The 16,509-nt window shown below is 33.9% G+C and overlaps 1 protein-coding gene across 1 annotated transcript; it reads right to left on the bottom strand.

The window, feature by feature from the left end:
* Positions 1 to 562: 562 nt before the first annotated feature.
* Positions 563 to 10,399, bottom strand: LOC102579525 (ubiquitin carboxyl-terminal hydrolase 20-like). The gene is made up of 11 exons (XM_015308542.1): positions 10,190 to 10,399; positions 9,282 to 9,402; positions 9,087 to 9,197; positions 8,809 to 8,957; positions 8,499 to 8,582; positions 8,266 to 8,433; positions 8,053 to 8,175; positions 7,855 to 7,965; positions 2,806 to 2,874; positions 887 to 943; positions 563 to 829 (listed from the first exon to the last, which is right to left on the bottom strand). Exons 1-11 carry the CDS (start codon positions 10,397 to 10,399, stop codon positions 563 to 565), a joined length of 1,470 nt encoding a protein of 489 aa, XP_015164028.1.
* Between the last annotated feature and the right edge of the window lie 6,110 nt (positions 10,400 to 16,509).

Genomic DNA, 16,509 nt, shown 5'->3' with positions numbered 1-16,509 from the left:
AAGTTAGGTAGGTCCCGTTAGCTGAAACACTCCCCTGAGACTTAGAGCCTGATGCCCTACCTTTCGGATCCTGTCAAAACCTGGGGGATGGAGCACTAGCTGATGAAGGTGCTGGAGCTGAACACCTTTGCTGAAACTGCGAACAATTTCCACTACCAAATTTCTGCTGAGAGTACTCATAGTTGCATGTTCTAGCCTTCTAGTTGTCCTTATCATGTTCCCTAAGCTTATCTCCCTCAACTTGCTGAGCATGAGTCATTAGCCTAGAGATACTCATATCCTCCAACAACATAGCATTTTTGCACTCTGTCTTTACCAAGTCAGATACCCCAAATAGGACCTTACTCATTTGTGCCTTGGGATCGGCAAACATATGTGGAGCATACCTAGAGAGCTGGGTAAACTTAAGTCTGTACTCTTGGGCTGACATAGAACCTTGTCTCAAATTCATGAATTCCTGAACCTTAGCATCCCTCAATTATCAAGGCAAGAACCTGTCCAGAAAAGCTCCGGTAAAATACTCCCAAGTCACAGGAGCTACATTCTCACCCCTGTTTTCTTTCTATTGAGTGAACCAAATGGGAGCTACATCCTTGAGCTGGTATGACGTCAACTCTACCCTATCATTTCCAGTCACTTGTATCACTCTAAAGATCTTCTTGACCTCATCAATTAAGTTTTGGGGGTCTTGACCAACTTGCAACCCTAGAAACTCAGGCGGACTCATCCTAACAAAATCATAAACCCTAGCTACCACTAATCCACCACTAGGATTTGCAGGAACTGGAACCTGCAAATTGTTCTGGTTGGCTACACTCTGGGCCAAAAGCTAAATAGCATTCCGAAACTTTGCGTTCAAAATCTCATGGTCGGGGACTGGAGGTACTGCATCAGCGTTGTGGCCATTAGTGTTCCTTGCATAATCTGTACGAGGAGGCATGATCTGTAACACAAAATCTCGAGTTAGAAATGAGATCATACCCACGCACGATAAGAATAACAAGAAGGTGAAGTTTTTCCTAAAACACTTCGTAGCATCCCCCTCATAGATGTGGCGCTCTTCACACTCATGAAAGGGATTCTACTTAGTGCGGCTTTTCAGACATCCTAGGAATCTTAAACCTAAAGCTCCAATACAAAGTTTGTCACTCCCCAAGGCTTACCCCCTTGACGTAAACATGGGATCTAGGATCACGAGTGACCCCAAGCTAACCCTGAGCTGGCATATCATAAGAATACTAAGATAAACTGGGATAAGAAATACTGTGCGGAAGCTTAAAACCATAATTAACTGAAATGATAGGGAATATCCAATACTGTCTGAATATAAAAGACTATGTGAATATAAAAGACTATGAGTTTAATAACAACTAAAAGATCAAACTCTAAACTAGAATTGAATCTAACTATGTCTGAATAAAACCCTTTAACTGACTAGAGATGCTGGGATATGCCCCCAGCTAACTCTAGCAAAACTTCAACTGAAATGAAAGACTGGACAAATAAGAAACATGTCTATCATCCTCTAAGAATAAGGACACACAAATGATACTATTGAATATGGATCGGGAACCGATCTACACATGATCTGAATGTTGAGGACCTGAACCTACATCACGAGAAGATGTAGCGCGGAGTATATGACAGTACTTGAAAGGTACTGAGCATGCAGGATAGGATAAAGTTGTACAAAACTATATAACTGAACAAGTATATTGAGCGATGATATAATATGAACATGATAAAGATGTTGAAATATACTGAATATAACTAAACTGAATGCAATGACCAAGTACATGAAATACTAAAACTGAATATTGATATATAACTGAATAACCTAGTCAAATGCACTAGAGTCTGACTGTGGGAGCTACTATTAACCGACATAAAACCATGTGAGCTAACCGTGGAGTCCAATGTATACGCCCCATCAAGAGGACCTAATATACCATGGCAGGAGTACAAAGGCATGACTGACGTGATCACTAAATATAATGCCCACAGAGGGGACTTATATACTTACGGGGTACGTAGTTCTTGGACTATGAGGGTGACTGACCCTAGTCCAACTCAGTATTAAGTCTACCCTAGTCCAATTCTGCGGAGGGGGTTGCAGGTGGTCAACCGCAGACCCCACATACGGTCCGTGGGTCAACCTACAGTCCGTAGGTGGCGCCTTCAACTTCTGAAAATTTGTATTTTGCCTCTTTTAGAATCTGGGATGTTACAGCTTGATAGACGAGACAACCTAGACACAAAGAAGCTCATCCTGCTCCTCATATCAGCAACCAACTGTGGAGCATAGTGGGACAGTTGAGTGAACTTGAGGCTATACTCATGCACAATCATGAATTCCTACTTAAGAGTGAGGAACTCTCTTACCTTTGCTTCTCTCAGTTTACAGGAAAGAAATCCCCCATGAAGGCACTCTTGAACGCAGCCCAACTCACAATTGGTGCCTCTTCACCTCTACTCTTCTTCCATTGATCGTACCAGATCCTAGTGACACCTTTGAGTTAGTATGCAACCAACTCCACTCGATCAGCATCAGCAACATGCATCACTTCAAACACATTCTAAAACTCTTCCACAATGTTATCCAGATCCTCAGTGACACTTGAACCGGTGAAGTCTAGAAGGTTAATTCTCAAACTTACAAATTCTAGATGTATCAGCCACATCCTATCGATTCCATTTTTTTTTCTAGTTTGGTTTTGTCACCACTTGACTCAACATCTGGATAGTATTCCGTAACTCAACATTAGTGACCTCTCCTTGGGGTTGCACTTCTAGTGCATTGGGTACCACTTGATCTTGGGGATCAACATTCCTCCTAGCAGGATGACCTCGAACAACTCTTCGTGGACGAATGATCTGAAAGATACACGCAAGCACAAATTAGAAAGAAACTTTATAGAGTTGAACTCTAACACACGAAAAGAGTAGGAAATAAGGGAATTGTTTCCTCAATGTCACAGCCTCCTAATTATAGATTTGGCGCGCTTCACACCGCTAACTAGGAATCCAAAGACATGGCTTCATAGACACCCTAAGATTCTTGAACTCTAGGCTTTGATACCAAGTTTATCATGCCTCGAGCCTACACCTTGGACGCGACTGGCACTCAATACCCATTGTTGTCCCCAAACGAACCCTTGGTATGGTTGAACTCGCAGCGGAAGACTTACTCATAATAGATAAACTGAAAAGTACAAACTTTAACTCAAATGTCTCAAAATGATAAACTCAGAAATGTATAAGAACATTCAACTGGAAAAAAGAAGGCAACTCGAGTCTCAAACATTAAAAATGGAAATGAAACAGACTCATTAACTACTACTATCTATCTATGAAGCCTCTAATACTATGAGGGATGTCGATACAAGTCCCCCTATCATCCTAACAAAACTGAAATAACAGAAATAAATAAGGGATCCTCCGAAAGCAATGAGGCTCACCAAACAACTCTGGAACTGCAATTGGTATCAATGAAGCGCTTGCTGATTACCCTGATCTTCTGTATATGCATCATGAAATTATGCAGGCCAAATAACATCAGTACATTGAATGTACGAGCATGCAAAAGGAAATCTAAAGCATAACATAACCTTGAGATGGAAGGAAAGGAACATACTTACCTCATATCAACTCAACCCAACCTCAACTCAAGGAATATTCAAGGAATAATCAAGGATATTTAAAATTTCCTTATCTCAGAAGTACTCAAGGATACTCAAACTCAGGGATGCTCAACTCAGTTCAATATAAAGCAATAATAAAGATGCATTATAAAAAAAAGCTTTTAAAACAGTAGATAATAGCTCAAAGTATTTAAAAATACAATGATAACTCAATTTGTATGTAAAGATACAAAATAACTCAAGTTGGGAGATTATCTAACCGACAACCATCACTATGAGCTATGTGATGATACAACATCTCGCCCACACTGCCAGAATTATTCTCTACCTTGCCGGAGTATAAGACATCCTCAACTAAGTGGATCCACTAAGTTATGCTTAAAAAGCAATAAGGAAATGAAACAGACTCATTAACTACTACTATCTATCTATGAAGCCTCTAATACAATGAGGGATGTCGGTACAAGTTCCCCTATCATCCTAACAAAACTGAAATAACAGAAATAAATAAGGGATCCTCCGAAAGCAATGAGGCTCACCAAATAGTAGAATTGAATGGTTTCTTCCAAACTCTCTTAGATTCGAATACCCAACCATAGTAAATGGAAATACACTCATAATCAACCCTCAAACTCCTAACATTCATCTCAAGAACTCATCAAAACCTCAATAATAAAGATTTATGAATGAAACTTCAAGAACTAATCAAGAATTTCAATTCATGGATTATCATGGAAACAATTAACTCAAGAAAGTCATGATTGGGGTGAGGGTGAATATACCCATCACTATGAACAACTTACGTACCTCTGTGGGATCAAACCCTTGGCGAAATTCCTTGATAAATCTCAAGAATCTTGACGAACACCTTGAATCTTTCCTATTTTCTCCTCTAGAACTCCTCTCAAAACCCTAAGCGTATTTTAGGATTGTGAAAACGAACCAAATCAGTTTAGACCCCCAAATATTACTAAAAACGCTCAAAGCTTATGGGGTAAGGAAAAGACTAAAATACCACTCATTAATTTGGGTAACTTTCCTTAATTGAACAGGCTGAACTCAAACGGGCATATCTCCCTCATCCGAACTTAGATTTTAGCAAACTCAACGGTGTTGGAAAGAGGACTTAGAGACCTTTCATTTGATATCTTATGGGCCACCTAACACATCATGTGCTAAAAGTTATGGTCGTTTGAAGTTGACCAAAAACTCACAACTTAAGTTTAACTTGAACAAATCTCCAATTAGTTCTTTCTAAATTAGTTCTTTCTAAATCTAGCTCTTTCTAAGGCGGGATATTACAATAGAAAAATTTCATGGTGACGTGTCTCCAGGAAAACAACAAAGTAGTAATATTTGTTAAATTTTCTCCATAAATTGTCCAAGATAACGTCATCAATGTTTAATCGATATAGTTATCTTCTCAAGATTAATTTCTCTTTCTAAAGTATTTGAGTCTTATGAATTGATAAAGTTAAGAACCCTACACTATTTAATACTCATCACACACACATACACTATAACATATATATATATATATATATATATTTATGTAAAATGCAACTAGTTAAATCCTCTTCCACATACATCATATTTATAAAACTAGTAAACTTGCTCCGTGCAATCTAAAATATAGCTTTTCTAAATATCTAATTATGTAAAGATAAAAACTAAAAGAGTAGATTTTTCTTATAAAAATGAATATTGATAACTACGTTAAATTAGTTAGCCTTTACTATTTGTTTCAATTGACTGAGGATGTGATTCTATATATTGAAAAATTTGAATGTTGAGAATTATGGTAGAGGTTTTGTAAGTAGCCAAGTTTTATAGCACTTTTAAGGGGAAGAGTCGGGGTGGGGGTAGGGGTTATATTAGTCTCTTCTGATAATTCTCTCTTTATTATTATTATTATTATTTATTACGTGAGTATGTTTTTTACTTGATTGTTTTATTAATTGTTACTTGTTCCTTGTAGGTGTCTATCTTTCCTCTTTACTACCATTATTTTTTCTTATTATTTTTTATTGTTATTTTGATGTTATATTATTCTTGCAATTATGTTTCAATAACTGTTCTTCTAAGTCAAGGGTCTATTAGAAACAATCTCTATACCTCACAAAGATAGAAATATATGTTTACATACGTCATGCTATTCTCATACCCCACTTATGAAATTATACTGAAAATATTATTATTACCTATCTAAACTTAAAATTAAAATAGTAAAAAAGGGCTTTAGCTGGATTTGAACACTTGTCTCAAGGGTGGTTCCCCTAGCTTGTACTTACATCACAAGGGTACTCATATGCTTTTGATGGATACAATACTGATTATATACTAATTTTTTTGTCAGTTTCTTAAGATAGATATACATATATAGACATGATTTTTTTCGAAGTTAACGGATGCAACTGCACCCCAACTTGCAAGTGTGGGTCCACCTCTTTCTCCATACTATTCTTGTACCATTAAATAAGTCATTTAATATATAGGCTTATATTTATCATGATAATGTATTTTTGTTCTAACCAACCTTTAGGTAGTTAAAGTAAAAATATTAACTTTTAAGTTTATCTATTTTATGCATTCATAAAGACTAATCTATTAAAGGTATGATAAACGTGATAACAAACCTCTATGGTAGAAAATCATTTTTCAGTAAAGTATTACTTTATCCGTTTTAACTTATTTATAATATATTCCTTTTTAATCCATTTCAAAATGAATATTTCAACCATGAAATTAGGCTGGAGCTGAGTAGTGTTCTAATTACAGGTAGAGGCTGGTCAACATAAGTGGAGGCGCAAATAAAAGTCTAATCAAACTTCATATGTATTTATTTAAAACATGAATTTTTCTTACACTTTTTAGATGCAAATTAGTACTTAATATATTTTTATATAAATGACTTCTTTGACTTTTTTACAATAATTAATTTTAGGTAAGATTATAGGTTGAAAAACATCCTTTCACTAAGACAATAATTCTATGAATTGTTAACATAATTTTATAAGTAATAAGTTGAAATTTTTTAATAAAATTAAGAGTTATAACCATAAATTCTTATTCAAGAAATTCATAATTTGGTTGTTACTTTAATAAATTTGTTGTAATGCTTGAAACTTTAAAGAAGTTAGTAGAAAAGAATATGCACTTCACTATGTTCAACACTTTTTTCAACTATTAATTTGTATATTGACCATGATTTAGTTCTGACTAAAAATTTGAGGCCCCCGAAAATTGAGGTCCTAAGGCATATGGCTTATTATTTACATCGCAGAGCCGACCTTGATTACAGGTTTGATAGAGCACAGTAGCTAGCCAAAACTCTATATGGAAAGATAGTAACTTTTATTTTATTTTATATGATGTCCAAAAAGATCATTTTTGTATCCATAAATAACTCATACAAAATCTAATAAGATATTATTTCTATCTTTAAATCAGTAAACTCGAAATTTTGAATATATCTATCGAAACCTTAAGCATTATATCAAAAAGACTATTTTATGATTTCAAATTACTCATTTTGTTGTTGCAGCTATTCGCGCCATTACAGGAGGAAAACCTGCCAGTGCACAATATTTTCAATCTTCCAGCTTCCTCTTCTTTTCGTTCAAAGAACATCCATGTGAGTCGCAGTTCAATGTATCCATCAATTCTTCATTCTTCTTTATTTCCACGTCCTGCAATTGATCTTCGCAATAAACCTGATCTGTTGATGTTATAAAAAACATAGTTAGTTTGTGTATCAACACAATTTGATTAAAATTGAAAGAAGATATGTATTCGGATTTGAAGATGAGCTTTCAAATATTGCATTTGAACATGTATCTTAATTTGGAAAAAAAGAAAGTTGAATTTGTGCAGGTGAAAAACAACAACTCACTGTGTAGAGTGTATACAGACCTTACATCTACCTCGAACATATAAAGAGGTTATTTCTTATAGAGAGTTATATGCAAATACGTAACTCAACAACAACAATTTATCGAACTTAAGTAGTTGCAAATAGTGGAATATTGTGTATTTTCAAAAGGGGAGAAATAAGCTTTCTTTAATTTGTAAGGCAATAACATGTATTCTGGAATAAATAGAAGTATAAGATGAATTTACCATGAGAATCATTATCCTCAATCTTGTTAAGTTTAGGCTTCAGAGATGTCCCATCTGAAGTATCATTGGAAGTTGTGGGGGTAACAAAACATACGAAGGGCCTGTGGGTTTGACTGTAATCGAAAAACCACGGAGTGCCTCGCTTTGCATAAAACATGATATATGCCTCTTCTGCCAAAACAAGATCTTCTTGAACATAATCAACCTAAAACAATTAAACAAAATATCAAGTTAGTTGTCGTAAACACATAGATTTTCTAACAAAACAACGAAATTCTACTATTTTTTGTACCTTCTCGTCATCAAATTTGTACCATTCATTTGGAGCACAACGAATGAAGGTGTAATAGTGTCCTGAAGAGATTGAAGGTCCAGAATGCACTATAACTGCGTAGAGATCGTATTTCATTTCTTCCTATTAAAAGAAGAATTTTTTTGAAACAACATCATGTACCTGCTAACAAAAGATAAAATGTTCGTAAAAATCCAAAATGAAGATACTCACGTTATTGATGTCATTGGTATAAAGAAGCATGTCCAATTCCAGAGGAAATAAAACATGCTTTCCTACCTTCTGAGCAACTAACCCATTATTTTTGAATCTCTTCAAATGTAGGGTAGCAACAGTGGGGGCATGATCGATGAGGAGCTGCTTCCCAAATGTCCCCTGTGTCTTGCACCTTTCACAAAAAAAATTAATATTCTCAATTTAGTGAAAGATTCAAGTGCGTCTAGTACACTGTCAACGTCCTCAATCTCCAAGCTTATGTCAATTAGAGCCTCGCGTGTGATAGATGTATGACCACAATTGCAACAGCAGAGCTGGAAATTGAGAAAAACAGACTAACAATGTAAACAAAATGTATACACTTAGGGTCTGGAGAGGATAGAGTATATACAAAACTTACCCCTACCTTGGGAGGTAGAGATGATGTTACTTATAGACCCTCGGCTAAAGTAAATGCATTACAAAACACCTTAAAAAATGAAAACAACTGGAGAACAGAAGCTAAGATAAAATAGATAGAACAAACATGCAAATGCTTACCTTGCTCACAAGGTAACCTCCAAAGACCTCCATCACTAAGTTGTCTTTTGTCTCTAAATAGTCGCAACAAATTTCAAGTTGATTAAGAAAGCACTGTAGGAATTCGTGTGCATCTTCTTGTTGGTTCTGACCGAAGTAAGACGAAAAATCTAATATTTTTCACAAAGTTAAGAAACACACAGAAATATAAGGTACATAGTGATAGTTAAATGTTCTCTATAAAGCAAACTAAAGTAAACTTGAGAAGGAAATAAATAAATAACTAGGTCGGGATATACTTTTCAATTGGCTGACAAGTTTCGTCGGCCTGACAGAAAACCTCCCATAAAATATCAAAACATCAATAAGCTCTCGGATTATGCACACTACACAAAATCCGTGATAGTAAGCTGCAACAAGAAATGATGATAAGCTAAGGTAAAAGACACTAAAAATGGATCAAATTAAAAGGAAAAATCTAAGTTGATCCTTACATTGACATGGAGATACATGATCGATAGATCTAAGGAGCTGAAGTAACACGACAGTGTGCATAAAAGATTGCACAACCACATTTAAAAAGCATGTGTTGCCTAAATTACACATGCCAATGCCCTAAAAACAACAACGAGTTAATAGCTATAATACACACAAGAAACATATCGTAGAAATAGGAGGTTTATCTCATATATATATATATATATATATATATATATATTTGTGTGTGTGTATGATATTTCAATAACAACAACAACAAAAATCTCAATCTAATCTCACAAGGTAGTGTATATGTAGAACTTATGAACGTAGAGAGGTTGTTTAGTAATGTATGACATTGCAAAGTATACCTAATATTAGTTAGCCCCATGCTGAAAAGTGGATATTTTTTAAATTGAAACTTTTATCATAAGAGTGGTTATTTTTTCAATTACCGAGCTTAAAAGTTGTTAGACCCTACCCTATCTATATTACTACCTCGTTGATCGATTAAGATGTCATAAACATAGGTTAAAATTGTAAAATGTAAAACTTGAAAGAGCTTAAAGATGGTTATCCCGCACTATATTACTACATAATTAAGATTGCATAAAAATAGGCTAAAAATATAAATTGGATCACTTAAAAGATTTTAAAAGTTGTTAGACCACGCTATTTCACAGTAAATTGTATCACTTGAAAAGAGCTTAAAAGTGGTTATCCTGTGCTACTTCTCTTTGTAGTTGATTGATAAATATCTCATAAAAAGATTAGAAGTATAATTTGTATTCCTTGGAATAGCTTAAAAGTAGTTAGCGCACTCCATTTCACTACACAATTAATGGTTTAAGAATTTGGTGTCATAAAAATAGGCTAAAATTGTAAAATTGTACAACTTAAAAGAGGTTAAAAGTTTGAATCATACCGTTATTTTAACAGGCTTATACTCAATAAGCTTAGTTTCTTTCTCAACTATCTTTTTGAAATTCTCGGGCTCAGTTGAGCAAATGGGCACAATTGAAGAACTTGGTTCACCTTTTAAAGGAGACCATTCGTCCCCATCTGAATACGAATATCCACTACTATCTGAAGAAATAATATAGCCAATTGAATCCGAATCAACACTAGTGAGCATTGTTGGAGCAGATTCAATCCGACCCGGTGACCCATAAACCAAACCTAAATCCTTTTCTTTTTGTTCTTCTTCTTCAACTTCAATTTTCACTAATGAAAAATTGATATTTTTGTTCTCAATATCATCGGATTTCAAAGTTGGATGATCAGGTGAAATCAGATTCTCTGCAATAACTTTTCCCATTGAGATTTCAAGAAAACAACAAAAACAAAGAGAAATGAAAAGACTGATTTTTGAAGATTTTTAAGAAAAGGATGTGATTTGAAATGATGAGAAAAATAACAAATACAAAAAGGGGGTTTTTCTTTGGAGATGAAATCAAGAAAAGCACTAAATCTTGTGTCTTTTTTTTAAATCTATAAGGATTTGAATTTTGAAGGAATTTGGGGATTTTGAGAGGATGTTTTTTTTTTTGCTTGAGAGTTATTGCAGAGGCTTTTGACAGGTAGGAGGGTTTTGAAATGGAAGGGATATATATATAGGGTTTTGGGGTGGGGGTGGGGGGGACACTTGAAAAGGGAATTTGTTGACTAGAAAAGTGATGAAATTTAGTGTGATTGTCTTAATTAGAAGATTTTCTAAATACCATGATATAACGGTCACTTAACTATTGATAATTATTTCATTAAGTCATGTTTTTTTCTTTATTTTTAATAAGAATGTCACTTAACTTTATTTATACCTATTTAAAAGTCACCATATTAAATATTTGAACGAGTAAATTTATTTAGTCAATACAAAACCATTTTTTTTCCAATCCATACTGCAATAATCAATTACTCTACCTAATCCTAACTCATAACTTAAATTAAACTTATTTGCTCAAAATAATCACATGGAAAATTGTAATTTTTGCTCTTGCCAAATGTTATGGCATACTTATATATTTTAATGTAAGTATCAATGCGAATATTTGCAGTAAATATTTAAATATTTGATAAATTTTAGCACGTGTCGCTTTTTAATTACTCATCTTTTTTTGCAACGTAGAATGCGAATTTCATATAACATGGTACATTTCATTAATCTTTTTAATGGATGAATTTATGTGAATTAATATTTTCTCTTTTTAATATGAGATTTAATTTATTTATATTCATAAAAATAAACACTACTCTTATAAAATTTACAAGTTATTGTAAGTTTTTATTTATTTGGGTTATGTCTAGGGTTGAATCAGATCGTAGTTTATTGATTCATGGATTCAAAAAGAAAGAAAGTTCATGAAAACTAAATAAAAAGACATCTCATATTTTGTTGATAAAATATTAATAGAGTGACTTTTGAAGATATATAAACAAACTTGGGTGACTTTTTAAATTTGTTACAAGAAAAACATGGCATTGTTTGTTAATTATCAATAGTGAGTGACTTTTTGAGTTCTTGCCTCCTGAATCCCCCCTCCCCCTCTCCTCCACACACACAGTATACATGTTTTGCCTATGTCACGTGATCTATGATTTCGTTGAATTTACTGTAAAAACTTTTCTAGATATTTGATTATTAACGGGAAAAAAAAGTAGGTTCTATTTTTTTTAATAGTCTTGACATAAATTAACCAAAATGATAAGAGCCCCTCCTTAAATAGAGTATAAAAAAGATAACAAGATGATATATCTTAAGGTGGGAAAAACTCAGAAATAGTAATCTTCGATAAATTTTCATTATATGTTTCCTAGTAACACTATCATTTTTACATTGATATAATTACCCTCAAAAGGCTGATTGAGTATTTGTGTATTTTGATTTTACTTCCACAAACATATACATACATACATACACACATATATATATATAATAAATGTATCCCAGCTTTGCGCGGTCAAAATGATTTTCATTGAATTTATGACATGAACCTTTTAAAATATTTGATCATTAAATAAAAATAGAAAAAGAGTAAATTTTGTAAAGAAATAAATATTAATAATTTAAACGTAACTTGTAACAATTATTAATATTCTAAAACATAGAAAATGAAGTAATAAATACTCGAAAGTTGTAGTAATCTACACAAATAAATAACTTATAAACTAATATAATATTGATATTAACAATATAATTTGCACATTTACAGGCATGACATACAGAGTATACGCGAGTCTTACCCCTATCTTGGGAGATAGAGAGGATATTTCCAATGGACACTCGGCTAAAATTAAAAACAAAAACAACAATAGTAAAATACAGAGAACAAACATGTAAATGCTTACCTTGCTCACAAGGCGACCACCAAAGGCCTCCTTCACAATGTTGTCTTTTGTCTCTAAATTGTTACAACAACTTTCAAGTTGATATAGAAAGCACGGAAGGAATTCGTGTGCATCTTCTTATTGGTTCCCATCGAAGTAAGACGAAAAATCTGATATTTTCATAAAGTTAAGGATCACAAAGAAATATAAGGTACACAGTTGACACAAAGGTACAAAGTACAAGTTGACGAACAAATTGTAAAAAAAAGTAGCATTCATTTTACAATTATCCTCGATGAATTTTTCTACTTTAAAAACGATCTTAGGAAAATTGTTTATTGTGTACTTTATTGATAAGAATGTTTCAACCCTTGTTGTAAAATTAAACAAAACTACAAAAAGAAATAAATAAATGACTAGGGCATAGGTTCACGTGAACCAACTCGTGTCCAAGTGAGTGTATGTGTAACATGTGGGATATCTCTCATGTTAAATCATAAACAAGATATGATAAAGCATACCTCTCAAGTGCTATCAATTTTCTTTGGCAAGACATAATCAAAGGCACAAGACATAGAAATGTCAGCCTAGATGTTGAATCATGCAAACTACACAGAGTCCTTCCATGTGAGCTGCAAAAAGAAATGACATTAGCTAAGGTATAAAATCCATTAAAAATGGATGAAAATAAAGGGAAATTCTAAGTTGATACTTACTATCACATGTAATACATGATTGATTGATGCAAGTAGTTGAAGCAACACTACAGTGTGCATGAAAGATTGCACAACTACATTCAAAAAACATGTGTTGCCTAAGTTATACATGCCAACTCCCTAAAACAGATAATAACATAAACACAAGAAACAACAAGAGTTAATAGAATACACACCAGTAACGCCTTCATTTACCTTAAGAGATAAATTATTTAATATCGAAATGTAACATTCTAAATAATAGTAGAAAAATGAGCTTTCTCATATGTATGGCATCTCAGTACAACAACAATAACAACAACAACAACAATCTCAGTATATGTAATGATTCGGTCGATGATTTTTAGAAAGTTTTATGAATTTAATATTCTACCCCTCCCGATCACGACCCCGAGTCTTTTATTATTTATGTTTTGAATTTCCAGAACTTTGAGTAAAATGTTGATAACTTGGGTGAGTTTGTGGTTTTTGAAAGGCTAAGTTGCTGATGTAACACCTCGAATATTGGAACTTGGAAGGGAAACGGTAAAAGCTTCATTTGAGTACATGTGCATGTGTACAGAAGGTTGTACTGTAATATAGGATTTCACAGACCATACAACCAACCGTGGAGAAAATTAAAAATAAAGATTTTTTTACGAAGGGTTTCACAGGCCGTGAATAGGTCCACGACCCATCACTCAACCACTGAAACTTAACCTAAAACTCAATAAGGTTCATAGACACTTGGACGGTCCGTGAAGCTTTGTACTGACAGTGATGTCGTCCGTGAAAGGAACCCATCTACTTTTAAATTTTCATTCAACTTTAAACAAACATGTATATCGGCACATAATGAATTTTGTAATCCATGACCGATCAAATTAAAGGTCTTTGAGTCCTCTTTCCATTGCCAGCAAGTTTGCCTTATTTCGAGTTTGGAGTAAAATTTTATGCCTAGTTTTAGTGAAGCCCTATCAGAAAGTAAAAGTTATACGGACGGCTATACGGCTACTAAAAATTTTCACAGACCATGGAGCCTTAAACGGTCCGTGAAACCTCCCTTTTAACACACATCAAAAAAAATTAAGCTGGGGTAATTTTGGTCTTTCCATTTGCATTTCGTACTTAAACTACGTCGTTTTAACGCCTATTCTAAGCCTAAACCACTATCACGACCCGAGTCTACACCCTGGATGTGGCCGGCAGTCGAGAGCCATTGATGGTCCCCAAGCAAACTCTCATCCTGGCTGACTACAAGCGGAAGACTAACTCGAGCATATATAAGCTCAAACCTAAATTAAATATCATCAACATCAACTACTCAACTTTAAAAAGTTTGATCTATCATCAAAAGATGTACTCAGAGTTTATAAAACAACTCAAAGAAAGAAATTACAGATAAATACTCAACTTTGTCTATCTATGAAACATCTACTAGTACAAAAGGATATCGTGGCAAGACCCACGACATCTCAAAACTACTAACTATAAGGTAAAGCTGAAGTCCTCCGGATTATGAGAAGGCTCACCAAAGTTGAGTGGAATATCACGTGACCTCAACAAAATGCATGTTGATGATCCTGAATACAGGCCAAATGGCGTCAGTACATGGAATGTACGAGCCTATAAGGGGAAACTCTACAACAGAAGTATAAGCTCGAACTAATAAGAGGGAAGAGATATTTACATCGTCTCAACTAAAAATGAATAAAGAATACTAATCTCAACTCAAGGATACCCAACTCAACTCAAGGATACTTAACTCAACTCAGGATACTCAACTCAACTCAAGATACTCACCTCAAAATGAAAGCAACAATAAAAGATGCTATATACATGAAACCTTTAGAACAGTAGATAATAACTCAAATGTAAATAAAAATACAATAATAACTCATTACTCTTATTTGGGAGATTCTCTAACCGACAACAATCACTATATGCAACGTGATGATACAACGTCTCGCCCACACTTTCTAAATTGTCTTATACCTTGCCGGAGTATAGGACATCCTCAACTAAGTGAATCCACTAACCTATGCTAAAAAACAATAAGGAATCATCTAAAAATTATGACCATTTACTTATGTTGGCATACATTGTTTATGGGGGCTGTGAGTTATCTGAAATCTCCCCCATATCGGTGCTTAATACTACTACCAATATTATATACTCATGCTCATATGTTTAAAAAAACATAAATCTTCCTCAAGTTTGAGATAATTGCTCAAACTATCCTCTTAAAATAGGTAACTACTCTTGAAATAACTTTTGAACTCATAACTCATTTAGAAATCTCAGTGTTTCTTTATCAATGTAAATATTTGTACTTCTAGGAATACATAGTCCCCTTATACTCTTACTCAACTCATACTTGAAAACACTTTCTCAAAAATATTTCAAAATCATATTATAATATGATCATTGATGACTCGGGAAGTCATATTGCATAAACATTGATGGTAAATCTAGATACCATACTACTCAAACATTGATGGCATACTCGATTGTCATACTAATCATGTTTTAGAAAACTCTTTTCTCAAAATACATCTTTACTTTCTCAAAACTAAGTTTAAGAACTCAAGTGTTGGCTTTAAAAAGCTTCTCAAAATTTATAACTCAATTCATAGTGTTCATGTTGAATTATGGACATGAAAGACTCAACTCAGGGATCTTGATTATAGGGAACTCAGTACTCAGAACTCAAGACTCAAGAACTCAAGAACTCGAAACTCATAACTCAATGATATTACTCCTCTCAAAAATACTCAATTTATGGAGTTCATGCAGAATTATGGGCATGAACGACTCGACTCAAAGATCTCAATAATAATGTAGACTCATGAATAGACTTTTCTCATTCTCATACTCATTTACTCAAATCTTGGAACAAACTATAAATAATTGTAGAAGACTTCTCGAAAAGACTAAAAGGGACTTTCTCGAACTTTACTCTTAACTCAGACTTTAATTTTAATTATGAATTCAAGGATCATGATTATGATATATAGGATTTCTCAATGATTATATATATTTTGGATAGTTAAAATCAGGAAGAGAGCGAAGATACATTTTAAAAGAACTCAGATGGGACGAACGACGAAAGAAGAATGGGGGTAGGCGACCCTGGTTCATTCCTTGCCCAAGGTGCCATCCCCTAAACTTCATAGCACCATTTCTGATGCACTACAGGCATGCCGCACCATCCCTCCTGGCGCAT

This window comes from Solanum tuberosum, unplaced genomic scaffold (assembly GCF_000226075.1).
Source record: "Solanum tuberosum cultivar DM 1-3 516 R44 unplaced genomic scaffold, SolTub_3.0 scf00089, whole genome shotgun sequence".
Lineage (NCBI taxonomy): Eukaryota > Viridiplantae > Streptophyta > Magnoliopsida > Solanales > Solanaceae > Solanum > Solanum tuberosum.
This window is presented reverse-complemented; position numbering and strand designations above follow the sequence as displayed.

Bases quoted from the DNA above. Each gene is read 5' to 3' on its own strand.
- LOC102579525 (XM_015308542.1), bottom strand. From the start codon at position 10,399: ATGCTCACTAGTGTTGATTCGGATTCAATTGGCTATATTATTTCTTCA. The intron at 9,198-9,281 runs GTAAGGATCAAC...TTCTTGTTGCAG, and splicing joins TCATGTATCTCCATGTCAAT to CTTACTATCACGGATTTTGT. The intron at 8,434-8,498 runs GTACTAGACGCA...GAAAGGTGCAAG, and splicing joins AGATTGAGGACGTTGACAGT to ACACAGGGGACATTTGGGAA.